The 18,236-nt window shown below is 42.6% G+C and overlaps 1 protein-coding gene across 8 annotated transcripts in view; it reads right to left on the minus strand.

Annotated features, from left to right (window-relative positions):
• Positions 1-18,236, minus strand: part of BCAR3 (BCAR3 adaptor protein, NSP family member) — a 185,106-nt gene that overhangs the window by 62,814 nt on the left and 104,056 nt on the right. For all 8 annotated transcript variants that reach the window (XM_039874791.1, XM_039874789.1, XM_039874785.1 and 5 more), the window contains one exon: positions 11,376-11,415. In XM_039874791.1, the coding sequence (XP_039730725.1) occupies positions 11,376-11,415 (40 nt within the window). The remainder of the gene's footprint in view (positions 1-11,375; positions 11,416-18,236) is intronic.

Below are 18,236 nucleotides of genomic sequence, written 5' to 3' on the forward strand. Positions count from 1 at the left end.
CTTGAACTACATATCTGTGCAAAGCTAGATTTTTTTCCAGACTTCAAATAAAACAACAAAGCCAACAGACTGAAGGCTGAAGTGGATATGAGAATCAAACTATGTTCGATTAGACCAGACGCTAAAGAGATTTACAAAAATGTAAAACAATGCCATTCTTCTCACTAAATTTTGTTTTGTAAAATTACAAGTTTTTATAAAATATGTTATTTATATTCATATAATGAGTTGTTATTTTAACATGAATTAAGTAAACCCTTAAAAATTCCTATATTTCCATTTCTAATGCAATAAACCAATAACTAAAACTCAAATAACAAAAGCTCTTTGAGGCCCTTAATAATTTTTAAGAGTGCAAAGAAATCTCAAGACCAAAGAATTTGAGAACTTTTGCTCTAATTCATCTAATCTACTTGTTTTACAAAATTTCGATTGAGCCATAGTTCTTATCAGCATATCTATGGAGCAGACTAAGGTATATAAATAGAAGAGTGTTTTTATTTTTATAAGTAACTATATAAAAGTACTAACGCTTATTAGAGAAAATTTGGAAACAGAAATGTGAAAAACAAAATAAAAACTCCTTAGTTGCCAGGAAGTTAATTTCAACCCATTACCCAACACTCAGTTATTCTACTCATAGGTTTTTATGCCACGGTAATTCCCACATAAATGCACAGCAAGCTATCTTAGTTGATAGCAACACCATCTTTTTAGTATTGCGCTTCACTCTTTTCTCTCACCTCACATCCAATCCATCGGGAAATCCTGATGACTCTGCGTTTTTCACCACCTCTCCTGCTATCACAGGCCCAAATTATGATCATCTCATTTGCACAGCCAGGATGGCCTCTCGACCGGTCTCCCAGCTCCTGCCCTTGCGCCCTGCAGCCTCTTAGCAATATGGAAGCCAAACTGATCCTTAGATGGTTCTACATCTCATTCTGTAAAAGTTAACTCGACTCAGACATACAGAACCCCTTGCAATCTGCCTTATCCCCCTTTATCACTCTTACATTGGCTTTTCTCTCTCTTGCTGGGGTTGGCCTCCTCAAGGCCCTTTTCTGCTGTTCCTCAGTGGACAAGGTGAGCTCTGGCTTCATGGCCTTGCCCTTGCTATGTCGTCTTCTCTTTAGACACCACGCTTGACTTGCCTCTCCACTCGAAAGTTATCTTCTGGTAAGGCCTTCCCTTGGCCACCCTATTTAAAATTTAATGCTCCCTTCCCCCAACATTTTATAGCTCCTTTCTCTGATGAATCTTTCCTGCTTAGCACTCATCACCACCTGACATGGTTTACCTGGTTGTCTTCCTTGTCTTCGTCCTCACTCCTCCACCCCTACACATAAGCTCCATAGAGGCAGGGACATTGTTTTGTTCACTGCTGTGTGCTCAGACCCTAGAACAGTGACCGGCAGATGGCAGATCCTCAATAAATATTTGTTAAATTATTATGACACACAAAACAAATACAACTATATTTGTTAAATAACTGCAAAACTGTCTATAACAAGAAAACAGTAAAAAGAACCCATATGTCAGTAGAGAACTGGTTCAATATAATTGTATTTTCTACCAGAGAATTCTGGATAGCCATTCAAAAAAAGGAGGCAGACCCATTCATTCAACATGGAATGATGTCCAATGAAAAAAATCAAGTTGCAAAGGAACATGTAGTTATATACTACTCTTCGCATCGAACAATCAATACAATTTCCCCCCAGCTCAGCCTTATTGATCTCTTAACAGTTTGACCATCTCAGATTTCCCAAGAACACTTGAAGCTTCCTCACTCTCTTCCCATTCAAGAAATATGAGAATACGTACTCTTTCCAGAAGACTTCTCCTGCTGCTCTGCCCCGCCCCAGTCAGCCTGTCAATCTCTAATACGTTGATCTCTGTCTTCTGCCTCACCTAATACCAGTTTCCTTCCTGACAAGCTACCGTTTTTTTCAGCTGTCAAATCACAATTGAAAGATAATTTTTTTCCAAGGAAACTTCTTGGTTACCAGAGGCAACACTTCAGATCAATGTCAATCTCCCTACAAAATATTCATACAGTGTTGCAGCATCGTGGAACTTTTTGTCCAAGAATGTTAGATAATTTATTCCACTAATAAAGTAGCTTGACAATTTCACTGTCTTATATGAAGCCAATGGAAATCACTTGCCTTTGTATATACTTTAAACACAGCCCTTAGTTCTGAAGTTGTAAATATAATGTATTTATATTTACAAAAATGTAAAACACACTATTACATTTTATACTAAAAGCTCTCAGAATGTTTATGGTCAAATGCTGCACTGCTGTGATACTTGATTACCACTAGAGGGCAGAGCTTAACAGCAGATGATTCCAGGGCTAAAAGGCCTGGCTTCCCATTTGGAAGAGTTACTGGGACCCCATGACAAGATGATGACAAGATCTCCAGAGGAATTCATAGGTCTGAGCTATAGAGGTTGCCATAACTACACTTTTAAAAAGTGCATATCTCTACCTAAATATGTGTATATTTACGGTGACAACAGTGACCCCACAGTTTTTATCCTATACTAGGTTGGCAAGAGAAGGCAGGCTGCGGTTAGGTGTGAGAACCTCCTTGCTATCGCGAAATAACTGAAGAATGTTTGGAAAACTTTTAGAGATGTAATACTTTCTCTTCTCTCAATTTAAGTGCCCTTCACATCTGGTTGTACGTGGTCATCAGTCGGCCAGTCCGTCACTAAATATTTATTAGTTGGACAAGAAAAGAAAAGGTCCTTGCCCTCAGAACTCACATTCTAATGAGGTTTTTTTTTTTAAGTAAACAAATAGAATTTGTGGCAAGTGCTATAATGATAATATACAGAGTAATGAGATAGTGAGTTGGGAGGCTGTTTTTAGCAGGAGGTGAGGAGTGAGGCTGGGAAGGTCTCTCTGAGGCAATGAAATCTGAGTAAAAGAGTATGTATGGGTATATGAGTCAAGGTGGACCAGCCACATAGAGAACTAGAGTGATAATTACTAAATTAGTATTTACGGAGTGTCGCCTACATGCCAGGCCCTGTGCTAACAAGTGTATGTGCGTTAACTCATTTAATCCCTACATTCTACCATTTACTGTGAAGGAAATCAAGCTCCAGAGAATTTCAGAAACTTGCTCAAAGTCACACAACCAAGAAATGGCTAAGATGGGGCTTTACATCTGTATTAGTTTCCGAGGGCTGCTGTAACAAATTACCACAACTTGGTGGCTTTAAAATAGAAGTGCATTCTCTCATAGTTCTAAAGGTTAGGAGTCCAAAATCAAGGTGTTGGCAGGGTCATGCTCGCTCTGAAGGTTCCAGGGGAGGATACATCCTTGCCTCTTCCTAGGCTGGTGGCAATCTGCACCATTCCTTGGTTTGTGTATGCATCAACCCTAATATCTGCCTCCGTTGTCACATGGCATTCTCTCAGTGTGTCTGTGTCTGTGTCCCAATTCTTCTCTTTTTAAAAGGACACTAGTCCTTATTAGGCCCACCCTAATCCACTAGGACCTCATCTTAATTCCATCATATCTGCAAAGACCTTATTTCCAAATAAGATCACATGCACAGGTACTGAGAGGTTTAGGACTTTAACATATCTTTTTTTGGGGGGACACAATTCAACCCACAACAACGTCTCAGCACCCACTTCAAACCACTCAGCTGTTCTACCTCAAAAGAACTTTCCAGGCTGAGGGAAAGGCAAAGACCCAGGGGCAACAGGAAAAATCAGCATGGAGGAGTATAGTGACTAAGGTAGTTGGTAGGAGATGAGGTTTTATGGATAGACAGGCCACACTGTCGGGGGATGAGGGGCTCTGAAGTCCAATTATAAAGCTGAGTCTGGTCAGAAGCCATAGATTCAATTCTTGCTTGCATGTTAGTTTTCCAGTCTCTTCACCACCTTTCATACTGTTTGGGACCTCAGAAGAATCCTCTTCCTTCAGCCAAGGATGAAGACTACAGCGCAGATTACAAATGTGAATCTGGCCTCATTCCACTCATAGGGCAGAGCAGGCTCCATTGAGCACCTCCAGAGGGCAGCTGCAGGGTTTGACTTTGATTCAAACCATCAAGTTCAAGAGGTCCAGGAAGAATTCACTTCTGACACCAAGAAAATTCATCTCAGGCTGTACAAGCAGAACAATATCTGGCCTGAGGGGTTATGCAGACAAGCCCCAGGCAAGAGCAGTCAGGATTCAAACACCTGTGCTGGCTCCAAACACCTGTTCAACCAGCAGAGCTGAAGATGCTAGATATGATGGGTGCGGCAGAGAGATGCTACACAGAGCAGACAGGTCTACTTCACGAGATACTGAGATACATCCAGATGTGTTTAAACAGCTTGCACAAGGACTCACTGCTGTGTCATCAGGCAAGATAAAGGTGATATCAGTGATGCAAGGTTGTATCATGAAAATTTCAGCATGAAAACATGAAATTTTTGTGGAAAGCCTACTTCACCTTATTGGGAGGCAAAAAAGGGACAGTGTACATGCATGCTGTCTAGAGCAGGCTTTAGCAAACCTTTCCTGTAGTAAATCTTTCAGGCTTGGCCACCCATTCTGTTGCAACTACTCAACTCTACCATTATAGAGGTAATATGTAAATGAATGGGTGTGGGTGTGTTTCAATCAAACTTTATGTACGTTGAAATTTGAATTTTATAATTTTCACAATCTTCCTTTGATTTAAAAAAAAATTTAAAAACATAAAATCCATTTTCAGCTTGTAGGCCATACAATAATAGGCAGCAGGCCAGATTTGGTCTTGGGCCACAGTTTGCCGACGATTCTCCCTCCCCAGTCTAATAACATCCCCCAAATGCTCATGAATTAACTTAATGTCATTGTGGTGACAAGGTCTCCAATTGGAAATCTCTTTTCCTCCCTGAAGTAGTTTATTGGCTTCTGGCAAGATGCCAGGCACTCATGTGAACTCTGGAATTGCCCCGGCTTCCTCTTCCTCACCTTCTGCATTTACACCCAGCCAGAAACTGCCAACTCATCTAATAAAAGGGCTCTTAATTCTGTCTCTAAAAGGCCTCCAGCACCTGCCCTGACTTTCCATTCCTGCTGCCACTATCTTAGGTTAGGCTCTCGATCATCCTTTCCTACCTGCCTGACTTCGCTGACCACGCACTGACACACGGCATGGGCCGAGAACTGTTGGATGAGCCTGCACGGTAAAGTGCCCACAAACTCAGTGCTTTCTCTCTCAATCTAACCAGCAGTCTGATGTGGCCCATCTCAAAATCAGAAATTTCCCTTACTGAGGAGGCAACACTTAAGAGCTAAAATATAATAAGATTTCGGCTTGCTTTTTAAAAGTCAGGCTCACTGAGGTATAATTTGCATATAGCAAGAGTCGCCCTTTTTAGCACAGTTCTATGAGCTTTGAAACGACTACACTCAAGATATTTCTGTCATCTCCAAAAGTTCCCCATTTCCTTTTGCAGTCAATCTCTCTCCTTACCTCTTTTTAACCACTGATCTGTCTGTCACTATAAGTTTTTGTATGTACCCAATAGTCCATTCCTTTTTGTGCCTGAATAGTATGCCGTTGCACACTATTGGATGTACTACAGTTTATCCATTCACCAGTTGAGGACGTTTGAGTTATTCACAGTTTTTGTCAATTATAAATAATGTCACTATAAACACTCACATATGGATTTTTAAATGGGCATGTGTTTTTAGGATAAGGTTTTACTTTTTATAAATGGCCACATGTTCATAGACCTGCAAGATAAGATTCCACTGATTCAGGGTCTCATTCACTGAATGTCCTCCACCCCTATTCTGTCTTCCCACCCTGCCTCAGCCATTTTTTAAAAATTGTAGTAATATTAAACCTTCCAAGAACATTTGCAGAGAATGTTTTTGGGGTGAAGTTCGTTCCTCTGAATGCAAGCCCTAGAGCAGGCCAGGGCTGTTTCATATCCACCGCTGGCAGCATTTGATCTGGTCCCACAGGGGACGATGCTGGCTCTGTGGATGTGCACACTCAGGCAAAAACCTGCAGAGCCAGCCAACTGGGCCATTATTTGGTTCATATAACTTGTTTAAATCTCACGGAATGTACAGCGTGCTATTGTTTTTGTAAGTCCCTTTCATGACTTTGTTAGCTGGCTAATTCAGAGCAGACCGGCTGGTCTGTTTTCCTTGCTGGAAGAAAAGGCTTTCCTCAAAGACAGCTATTTAACCGTGACCATGGCTGCGGCCGTCTTGAGCACAAAGGGGGAGCTGAAGTCATGCCGCCCCCCTCTCCCACGGAGGTCTCCCACAACCAGGGCACTTATTCTTGGCACTGGAATTTGCATAATTACTCCTCTTTTAACGTGCCGGGTGACCTAATGCAGCCCCAGCCAACTGCAGGAAGAGGCCTTGCTGAGATCTGAGCCCTGAGAAGTCTGTCACGTCTATAAGACCCTCTTGGAAAGAACATTTGAAGAGTGTTAACCCCATAAAGCACTGATTTCTAAGTGGCCCTGGGCTCCTGAGCTGCTAGGTCACACTCTGGAGGAAGGAGATGTCGAAAGGTGCTGATCCCCACTGAGGATACTGGCTCCAGTCTTGTCCCTTCCCCTAATCTGAAAAGTAGCTCAGAAAACTGCAAATCATTTTATAAAAGCTCACAAGTGGTACTAGCAAGAATCCACCAAGGCTGACGACAAAGGAAAGGATATTCGTTCACTAGGAAGCTAGCCAGGAACAAAAGGCTGCATTCCATCTCACACTGGCTAACTGCAGTCCCCTAGAGAGCAGGCCTTTGTCCACAGGTGGGCATTGTGCGGTTGACAGCCTGGCCATGAAAATGGGCTTGCCTACATCTTGGCTAATTTGAAAGAAGAATCATTCCAGTTTCCTTTTCTATTTTGCAACATCTTCCAATTTATCTTTCTAAAAGAACGATTTATTTTAAAATGAAAAAATCTATAATAAACATTTCTTCTAGAAGAAAAATCACCCAGTCACCCTAGCTCTGCCTTAGTCGATCACCTCCTCCCCCAAAACATGTACTTTTAAACCACTCCCAGAAAAGAGACTCTATTAAAATGACTATGAGGCTTGCATGTGAAGAAGCTATAAAGAATTAGAATCTTCAGTCTAAAAGGAAGATAGCTATACAGGTGAAGGAGACAGAAAATAATATAAATATACAAAATTTAGTGTGGGAGTGAGTGGGAGGACAATTCCTGAAGCTTAAAGAAGTAGTCCCAGGAAAACAGTAAAAAGAATGATAACCAGTGGAAATGAAAATAGCTTTCATTGGTTCAGGAAGGGGTTACAGAAGTGAAAAGCATGATGATCCCAATAGCAAATGTACGCATGTTGGGATAAACCTCCAGTCTTTTGAGGTAATATAATGGGTGGGCAATTATCTGTCACATCTTTGGTCTTAATGTCTGAGACATAACATGAACTGCCACCCTTGTTCCACTCAATATGGCACTTTTATGATCAAGAGTGACAGATTAGGAATCTTGCTCACTTGCTAAAAAGCCTTCCTCTCCAGCCTCTCACAGGCAGAGAGGATCTGAAAAATGTTAAACTAATTGCAACATTGGCCCACCGCCTTGTTTCTAGCTGTGGGGAAGATGGAACCCATAGAGAGAAGGTGGTCAGTCAGTCCAAGGTCACACTGCTATTAGAATAGAGTATGGACTGGGCTCCCCTCCCTGTGGATTCTTAGGGCTGGTGCAACTTGGAGTCTCCTACTGAAATGCCATCTGGGAGGTTAACGCACTGAGCTAGTACCATTTATTCACATTTTAGGACAATTATTTTAGCAAGTGTTCTAAGAAGTTACCTGACACAGGTCTAAGAAACTGGACACCGAGTAAATACATTTTCATGGGGGTAAAATATGGCAAAAACCAAATTGTGGGGGAGGGCAGTAAGCAGGTAAAGCAGGCCAGAAGTTAAACTCTACTACAGTTTAAAAAGGTTGGTTTTATCTAGCATAAGGTATGCTAGGTACGCAGAGGAAAATTCCAGAGCTGCATACTGTTAACCAATGTCACTAACAACTAAAAGAGTAGGAATCACTGTGGAGATTTTTGCATTCCAGCCTGGAAGAAGTAGTTTCTTCCAGATACAGTAAAAGAGAATCAATTATATTTGGTTACAGAGAAGGACCTCATGATTATACAAAACTGCTAAAATCAGACCTTTCAGATGATCATGTTTTCGGCTACTGTGATTTTAAAAACGTGGCAATAGAAGGCTAGGAAAACAAAAGAAAAAGTAGGTAAAGAACAAACAAAACTCCCTCTAACGGTCGGAATTAAAGAGACAGAAATAGTGAAGAATGTGATTTTTAAATCTCCAGCTACAGTGGACAGACTCTAATTTTCTTATCATATCCAAACATGGAATTCAGTCAGGAGGGTCTAAGTAACGTTGTGAGGCCCCAGCAGAAGGTGAACCTGCCAGCTGAGGTGAAAAAACCTCCAAACAGCCCTAGGGCTTCCTAGCCACGCACATTTCCCTCCATTCCACCCACACAGGGGAGCTACTTGTAGCCTAGTTCGTAGCCTAGCAACCAGAGACGGGTCCTTTCAAGCGGTATTATGTGCTACAATACAAACTGCGCTGAGTGCTGGGAGGACACAGAATACAAACTGCACGGAATTGAATTTTGGATTCATTCTCTACCCAGCTTTCTCCTGACACAACCTGTGGCCCCATCACCCAACTTGTCACCTTTTGGAGTCAGCGCCTCTGGCTCTCCCAGACCAAAGGCGGTGGAGGCAATCCCGGCCCTCTCTCTCTCTCATGTCTGGGCAATAGGAAGACAAGGTGAAGATGGTTTGCAAGTCTCTGATGGAAAGGAGAGGGGCATCTAAAGACACAGAGAGCCAAACCTGGGGCTGGAGCAATCAACAGGAAGGGAACTGCTGTCTGTTGGCTACACCTGGGTGCTTCACTGTAGAGAGGGGACTCACAATCAGACCATCCCCATTCTGAGGTCACAATGAGTCCCTAAAAATTTGATATCTTGACCCTTGTCCATTCGACTGATAAATCTGACTCCAACAGGTGGGCCCTATACAACGTAACATATTTTACATGGAATCGCTACTTCTCTCCATGCCCAGGAGGCATTAAGAGCACAAGGGGGCTGCAGGGAAGAAACAGCTCATTCAGGAAGGCCAAACTGCATCCCACTGTACCTACAACTCTCTCGCTGCACTCCACCGTCTTCAGCCACCCTCTGGTCACTAGGCGCCAGCTAGCACATCTTATGAGGTCTTTGCAGCATGGACTCCCAGCCGCTAGGTTCAAGAGGGCAGCTCAGCCTGAGAAACGGTAAGATGGGCTTGTGCTGGCCCTAGACTGACACCCGGACCCACTCAGGCCTTGAGGTCAAAGGCCTCTATGAATGTGCTCGCAGAGCGTTAGTGCCCATAGAGGCAAATGGAAATACCCCACACTCACCGAACCCATCCCTGAGCCACCCGTCCAACCAAGGGCAAAGTTAGAAAGAAAGAAAGAAGTCTGTGCTGTATCCTGGAGGGACACGGACTTCATTTATCTGACCAAACTCAGATACGGTTAGGAGCGAAGAACAATCTTTAGAACATCTCAGCAAGTCCTGAAACGGAGTGCCCCTTAAGCCACCAAGAGCAAATCCATCACATCTCACTGCTGGGGAAGAGCCCAGCTAGACAGAAGCCACTGGCAACCCCAATATCTCCTTAGTCAGCACGACTCAATTCACAAAGACCAACATTCATGAGTGAGATGCAGTAGCTTAGGTCATACTAAAACAGGTCACTATAAAAATCTACGTTTCGCTTTAGAATTCATCATTGGACTGTCTTAAAAGATTTGGACTTTTGAGAATGAAAAAACTGAGTTACTGGAATAAGGGAGGGGCTGTGTGAGTGAACCTGCAGTGGGAGACAGCCAATTTCTAAAACATGGCAGGGAGTGAGTTTTAAAGGGCTGCTGTGATTTGCACACTTGCCTAATTCTAGGGCATAGTTTTAATGTTACGATCAAGTCAAATCATAGTCTACGTGAATAGTGTTTTCTAATGCTTTGCCGTGCATGACCTGCACAGAAACACATGTGACACATCCAGGATGCAGACACACTATTTGCAGAGCTCTGACCAGATTCTGACATGGCAGCCCTGCTGGTTCAGGATTACACATTTGCTCCAGTGAAACTAGAGTTCAGACATAGCCGGGGTATGAGAGAGGAAAAAAAAAAAAATGCCCACCTCCATCTCAGCAAACTTTATGATAACTGCTTGAAGTGACTGAGTGGGCCTACTGGAGCTTTCTCCTACACCTACCATCCTCTGGTCTAAGGGGAAGACAGGCCAAAACCCTGGGGCAGGCGCGGCCACACGCAAAAGCAGCAGGCCTGGATGCTGCCCCGGGAGCAATGAAGACGGCATGCGGCTCCTCAGAAGCAAGCACCTTACATCCTAACTCAGGCCATGAGTTCTCCTGAAAATTAATAATACGTGTTGTCATAAATTCAAGAACCTAGGTGTGACCAATCATGATTCTCTTTCCTGTGGTAGGTACCAGATTTATAGCTTAAAAAAATATTAAAATAAAGCAAACTTACACACCCGAAAAATGGTGTGTGTGGTGGCGGGGGGAAGGGGCAGCAGAGGGAAGAAGTGAAAAGCATCTTTTCTTTCTGCTCAGAAGGAAAACATTGTTTAGAAGTGTTGACTATTCAGAAGCACTTTTCAGCCCCACTGGAAAGTAAGGTGCCATCACAGGCGTGGTTCCAGATTAGCCACTGAACAAGGGGTGGTTGTCGGAAAGAAAAGGATGGCTCAGAAAACCTCAGAGAGTCTTCGGTCCTCTGCTGAAGACAAACACGGGTTCACAATTCCTCATCCACCATTTCAAAATCCAAAACACTCTGAAAATCAGAATTTTTAAAATAACTCATTTGTCTGCAAAATAAACCCGATCTCATTTGGTGGCAAAACATGACCTGAACTACATAAAATCATTTTTAGTCTATTTATTCCAGTTAGGGTGAATACTCTCACATGTCACTGCTGAAATAATGAGTTTAATTATGGGATGCTAACCCGAGGCCCCCGTGGAGGACACACACACACACACATTATGTTTTTAAACGATTCTGAATTTTAAAACACACCTGGCACAAGGGTTTCAGATAAGGGAAAAAAGACTGTAGAGCTATACTAGGTAGGATCCCTACAAAGTTTACTGAAGCCTAAAACAGTCGAATCACCTCCTGGTTGTTTCAATATGTCCAGCTTCCTACACAAGCCAGACTGTAGCATTATTTGGCAACATCGTGTTAAAAATGGGAAATCCATTACATAGGGTCCTGATTACATGTCAAATCCCGGTTTCCTACCTTCACATATTCCAGAGTTGGGTCCAGAAGATGCTGATCCCTGAAAAGAAAAAATATAAATATGAGAACATTCTCGCATTGAGTAAAATGTATCCAACATTATTTCACCCTACTCATTCAAATTATTAAGACGGGCTCACCTCCCAGACAATACTCACAGCAGACAGATGAGGAAGTAAGAACAGACAGATTCCTTTCAGGGTGCTGCAAGGCAGTGGGGTATGGGGGTGGGGGGTGGGAGGCGGAGGGATACCACCATGACCTCAGTCTAGAAGCTCCACATGCTTTCCTGTCACATTCAGGCTCCAAAAATTAAGACTATTTATATGTGGTAATTCTAGATTCACTCAAGCATAAAAATTGCCCTAAAAGTCTGAAGCAAAGAGCTGTGAGGAGGACAGAGGTGGGGGTAAAGGAGGACTAGGTACCCAAACTTGCAGCACTTTGGGCCAGGAAGCTGTGTCACATCCACTTTGACAGAAGTAAATGGAGGCTCAGGTGGGCAGAGCAGCTGCCCAAGGTCACCCAGCAGAGTGAGAGAAAGGAGTCTTGTTATCGCTGACTCGGTTATCCACCCACTCCTGGTGTCAAGCTGAGCAATTCATCCTAATTTTCTTTGGTGCCTAAGTATTGTTTCTCTCCCTATCTAATGTCTGCTCATGTCTATCGTAATGATACCCTAGATTAACCAGACAATTAAAAGTAAACAGTAGCAGCGGCATTTAGGATGCTGACTTATTATGGAGAATGGAGGAGGATCTGATTAAGGCAAAGGAGAGGAGCGGGAGACATGAGAGCTGATGTTTTCAGTGGTTGCTGAGTTAGTTAGAGTAAGGTGGCCCCCTCAGTAGAGGATGTGAAAAGACACCTGCCTTCAGAGACTTAAACCAAAAAACCCAACTCATCCCTGCACAGATGTGATCATTTTGAAAGGACAGAATGGCTCTAAAGCCTGAGACTAGTCTTCTCAAGGGGGAGTCTTAGCGAATCTACGGAAAGAATGTGTCCATCAGAAGGCAGGGGACTTCCACGACAAGCAGCCACCTGTGGGAGGGTGACTCAACCCCGAAACCTGGGATTTTGGATACCTCTGGGCTGTGCAGAGATCCCAGGAGACTACAGCACTGCTTCCCTGAATAGGAGCAGCAAAACCACAGCTTAGGGACACGATGATCTTCTGGTGGAAGTGGATCCAACCCCAAAAGCCATTCCTGGCTGGGTCTGACTGTCCAGTTAGGGCTGCACACATGGCACGCATGCAGAGGCAGGCTGTCCTTGGAGATGCTCCTCTCTATGCAGACAGATTAGGCTCTGAAATGAGGCCCTTTGTAGAACCAAAGGATCTGAGAAGAGCTTAAACTCACAGTCCTTGGGTGCATTCCCATTAAAAAGGGATATAAGTCAGTCTTTCAAAGCCTTACAACTGGGTGCATTCTTTGCCTTCAAGCTGGTATTCCTTTATTAGGCATTTTTCTCCAAAGCAGCTGAGTCTGTCTGCTGTGCCTGGCCACCACCTCTCTGCTGCACATTTGACATTGCGTCGATGTCATCAGGCCTCACATCTGTGACACCACCATCTAGTGACTAAAAACTTGGTCAGCACTTTGGCTATGGTGCTCCCTTTTAAATTCTTAAACCCCTGGTTTTCTACTGAATTAATATTTTAGGTTTATAGGCATTCAGTCTTGTGCTCATTATCTGGCTCAGTGGTCTGGACCTGTGAGTGCAAAAAGACATGAGGACCACTGAAACGCTGTTTTTCATCTTCAAATTTCTATTTTTATGTACCTTAAAAAATGTACATTGCATACATTCATACATACCTGTCCTAATGCATGGATAAGTGGTATAGGTGGGTGCTGCTTAAGTCAATGGTTCTCCTTTGGACCTCAGAATCTTTTTACATTCTAAATTACTGAGGACCCCAAGGAGCTTTTGTTCAGCTGAATTATATCTACTTATTATTGATAATAGAAATTAAAACAGAACTTTTCAAATTTTAATTTATCAATTCGTATTTTAATAAATAAACCCATCCTTCTATATTAAATATTTAAATAAAATTTTTATAAAAATAGGTATGCTTTTCATAACAGAAATTCAGTGACGAGAATGACACTCTTACATTTTTGCAAATCTTTTTAATGTCTGGCTTAGTAGACGACAGCTGAATTCTCATATCTACTTCTACATTCAATATGTTGTGTTATGTCGTGTTTGAAATAAATGAAGAAAAGCCATCTTTACACAGATGCGTAATTGGAAAACGGAGGAGCATTATAATAGACTTTTTCAGATAATTATGAATATTCTTCGATACCATACCAAAACACGACAAGTGGCAGTTTCTTAAAGGTGAGTTGTAATGTGGGATCTGAAACCATCTCTCTTACTCTTTTGCATTGTCTTGCACTTTGAATGGACCTTTTATCCATGTGTGATTCTGTAACCACTATTCTAGCAAATACTGGTTCATTGAGTTATGTACATCTGAATTTTGACCCATTTCATTATAATATAAAAAAGGGATCACGTTTGTTAATATCTTCATTGATCTCACCAGAGTAATTAAGTATTGGGAAGTGTCAAGCTCATGGCAGAAGATCGAAGTTTTCCAAAATTCTAATTTTCACTTGGCTTGAGTTTTTCATTGGCAGCTAACACTGTCGAATATTTTCCTTGAGCTTCATTTTACTCAGTTTGGGGGAAAATATCTGCCAAATACCAAGACCACAGATTCATGATTAGCAATTTCAACTCATTTTAGGTGCTCAAATGTCATTCTTTCAGTAAATAAAATTCTTTTTAGAATTTCGTTCAGGATCTTTTCTCTCCAGATTTAGCTGTAAAATCCTTTTCCTTTCACACTTGGAAACTGAAACATTCCTCTCTCCCCTTCTCTAGAGATGTACCTGAAAACTCTCCGAGCTAGTTCTCTCAGACAAAACCCCTCAAACTCTCTTGGGAGGGGGCTGGGATAACCAACACGGCCCAGGCAGGGCGCTGTGCCTGGGTGGTTCCTGAGGCAGCGCTGGCAGCTGTTAGCAGGGTTCTCACTCAGAGATGGGATCTCCTCAAGGCAGGGTGGCCTGTGCTCTCCCCGCTACCTTGCTCTCCTATCCGGAGACCCCAGAGCACCCAGGAGCCTAGGTGTTCTCCCAAATGCTCCCAACCTCGGATGAACTACCATGATCCTGTTTGATCCTGCACCCCACACTTCTCTTGGCAGAGAAGAAGGAAACCGGGAGGTGCTGGTTAGGGATAAAACTGAAGTCCTCTCTTGACCCCTCCCCAAATGAACTCTGCTAAGGGAGCCTTGTTCATTCTGTTTTGGAGGCAGAGGGCAATCCAAGTGTTTTAAAGTTCTATCTCGTTCAGGACTCTAAAAGTACCCTAGTGGATCCTCATAGTCTTCACCTCATCCTTTTTAGAGACGTGAGGGAGGGAATATAAGGAGAGTCAATAAAACTGAGTGAATATATTACAAATCCTGAGGCTTTGAAAATCACTGCCTTGAACCAAATTAAGATTAGATTTAAGTGCAGCAAGTGCTGTCTCTCCTTTCTCAGCCGGCCGCCCAAACCCAGCTAACCAGAAATCCATGAGCTAGAAAACAGCAGTTGGCCCTGTAGCCCCAGCCTCTAACTTGAAATAGAATCTCCAATTATTCATACAAGACTGTAGCGAACACTCCTTGAACCACAGATTTACATTCTTTAACAGAAATCACTGGAAAACAAACAGAGGAACTTGGCAACATAAATGGTGTGTGTGTGTGTGTGTGTGTGTGTGTGTGTGTGTGAATACCCACCCCTGTGAACCTATGATGTTGTGTGCATCTCTCTTTACAACTGGAGTCTGGAAGGCGCTTGCAGCCCCAATGTCAGGCCTGCTGCCTCTCAGCACACAGTCCACAGACTGTAGGAAAGCAGCAGGGTGAAACCGGACTCTCCTGTTATTTTGTTCTTAAGTTTATTAAGTTTTAAATAACATCACTGTGTTTACTCCAGTTAAATCATTCTTTCCAGTACCCTACTTTCTTAAGTTGCTGAGGGATGTCTAGCTGAAAGTCACAGAAATGACATATTTACTATTTTAGTTTGTTTCTCACTGGTAATCAGGTTAATAATTTTCTCTTTCTTAAAAAGGACATTTGATCTATAAGAATTTGCTGTTTCGAGCTAAGAGGTTCTCTACTTTGAATACATGAGCAAAATTGCACTAACACAGATCTTCTCTTACAAATAGTTGGAATACAGCTGGAGAAGGACGTGCCCTATGTCTGTGTTAAATTACAGAATGTTTTGAATAAATGAATGTTTACTTCTTTAAATATTATACAATAAATTAATGGCTAACAGTGTTGCCAAACAAATGTCCTTTTGGATAAAACATAAAAAGGAATCACTGGTAATAAGATGATTATTTCGTGCCATGGAGGAATGTGAGAAAAGAGATCCAACTATTCCAGACTGAGTAGGATAAAGGATCCCCCTAAAACCCACATGCACTAGGAATTCAGAGTTGGCACACCTCCTCCGTGCATGTGGCATGGTGTCTGCATTCCAGTTGATTGTATTGTGTATTTATTTATATATGGTTTCTCTCTTTACAAGGTGAACTCCCCAAGAGTGCTGACGTGCCTACTTCATGCCCAGAATCTCCCACTATTCTTACATTCATCCCACAAACATCAACAAGCATCTACAATAAGCTATACACTAAGCCAGACAATGGAAACACAGGAACCCAAGACAAGGGCCCTGCTCCCAGAGAGGTTGCAGGCAAGTGGGGAAGACAGAGCAAAAGATCTAAACAACTCAAGTTGGTGGAAGAGTGTCAGTGGGAGGAATGCACCAGGGAGAGGCCTAACATCTGAGCTAAATCTTGAGGGCTGAGTAGTGACCTGTCCTGGTGAAGATGCTGTGGGATAGGTGGTAATGAAGACATATCAGGCAATGAGTGAAGCATGTGAAAACACACAATGAGTGAAGCATGTGAAAACAGACAATATGGTATCTTTGGGGAACCATAAGCGTTCAGGAGTTAACTCTGCTTTAGTCCAGGCCACCGTCATCTCTCACTTGGACCCCTGCAATACCTTCCCCAGCTCCACTCCCGCTCCACAATCTCCACACAGCAGTGAGAGTGATCCTTACTCAGATCATCTCCCCGTTCAAAATATTCTAATTGCTCCCATTTATCTAGAACAAAACCCTGAAGCCCTTGCCACAGCCTTTGAGGTGCTGACTGGTGTGACCCCAGCCAGCTCGCCAACCTCATTGTTTAGGCAGAATTCTTAGAACTCCCCCTACCAAGATTTCCATCCCCTGGCAAGTCAATCAAACATTAACATAGGTACTGCTGTGAGGGGATTTTGCAGATGTCATCAAAGTCCAAAGAGAGCTGACATTAAGATACAGCAATTATGCAGTGAACCTGAAGAGTGAGGGGGAATTCAACATAAGAGATTCTGTTGCTGGTGTGATGTTATGAGAGGATCTGTGACAAGGTCCATGGCATGAAACTTCAAGAGGCCATCAGGAAATGAGGACTTCAGTCCTACAATCACAAGGAACTCAATTCTTCCAACAACTTGAAGGAGCCTAGAAGTAGATTCTTCCCCAGGGCCTCAGAAATGAAAAAGGGGCATAATCATAGATGCAAGAGAGCAATATGCTGCTATGAACATCGGTGTGCAAATATCTTTTTGGATATGAGTTTCAAGTCTTTGGGGTAAATACCTAGTAGAAGGATTGCTGGGTCATATGGTAGATCAATTCTTAGTTTTTTGAGGAACTTCCGTACTGTTTTCCATAGCGGCTGTACCAATTTGCAGTCCCACCAGTAGTGTATGAGGGTTCCTAGTTCTCCACATCCTCTCCAACATTTGCTATTGCTTGTCCTGTTGATTGCAGCCATTCTAACAGGTGTGAGGTGGTATCTCATTGTGGTTTTGATTTGCATTTCCCTAATAGCTAGCAATGTTGAGTATCTTTTCATATATTTGTTGGCCATTTGTATTTCCCCTGGGGAGAAGTATCTGTTCAGGTCCTCTGCCCATTTTTTGATTGGATCATTTTTTTGTTGTTGTTATTGAGTCGAATGAGTATATTTTGGATATTAGGCCCTTATCACACCAATGTTCATAGCAGAATTATTCATGGTGGCCAGGACATGGAAGCAATTGAAGTGTCCTATGATAGATGGTTGGCTAAAGAAGCTGTGGTACGTATATACAATGGAATATTACTCAGCCATAAGAAGAGATGAAATACTGCCATTTGCGACAACATGGTTGGACCTCGAGATAATCATGCTAAGCGAAATAAGCCAGACAGAAAAAGTTGAAAATCACATGATATCACTTATATGTGGGATATAAACCTAAAAGCAATAAATGAACAGGACAGAGACTCATGGACATGGACTATAGACTAGTGGTTACCAGAGGGTAAGGGGATGGGGGAGATAGATGGGGTAAAAGGGGTCAAATATGTGGTGACAGAAAGAAATCTAACTATGGGAGGTGAACACACAATGTAAATATATATATGCCTTACTGATCAAATGTACAGCTGAAACTTATTGGATTTCATTAACCAGTCATGTCATATAAAAATAAATTAAAAAAAAAAAAGGCAAGTGAGTGTGACTAGTAGACTGTTTGATTACCTGAACTAGTGGGCCAAGGAGGAAAAGAACGATGCAGCCTCAGGGTCTACTGGTTTACCGTTCTTAACCAACCCGTGCCCCAGGACATATCACACAATCAGGAAAAGAGAACCCAACACTCAGGAGAAAGTTTGCTCTCCATCCACTATCTTGTGGCTGCAGCCCTTTGTGCATGTGGATAGGCCT

This window comes from Pteropus medius, unplaced genomic scaffold, assembly GCF_902729225.1.
Source record: "Pteropus medius unplaced genomic scaffold, Ma_sr-lr_union100, whole genome shotgun sequence".
Taxonomy (NCBI): Eukaryota; Metazoa; Chordata; class Mammalia; order Chiroptera; family Pteropodidae; genus Pteropus; species Pteropus medius.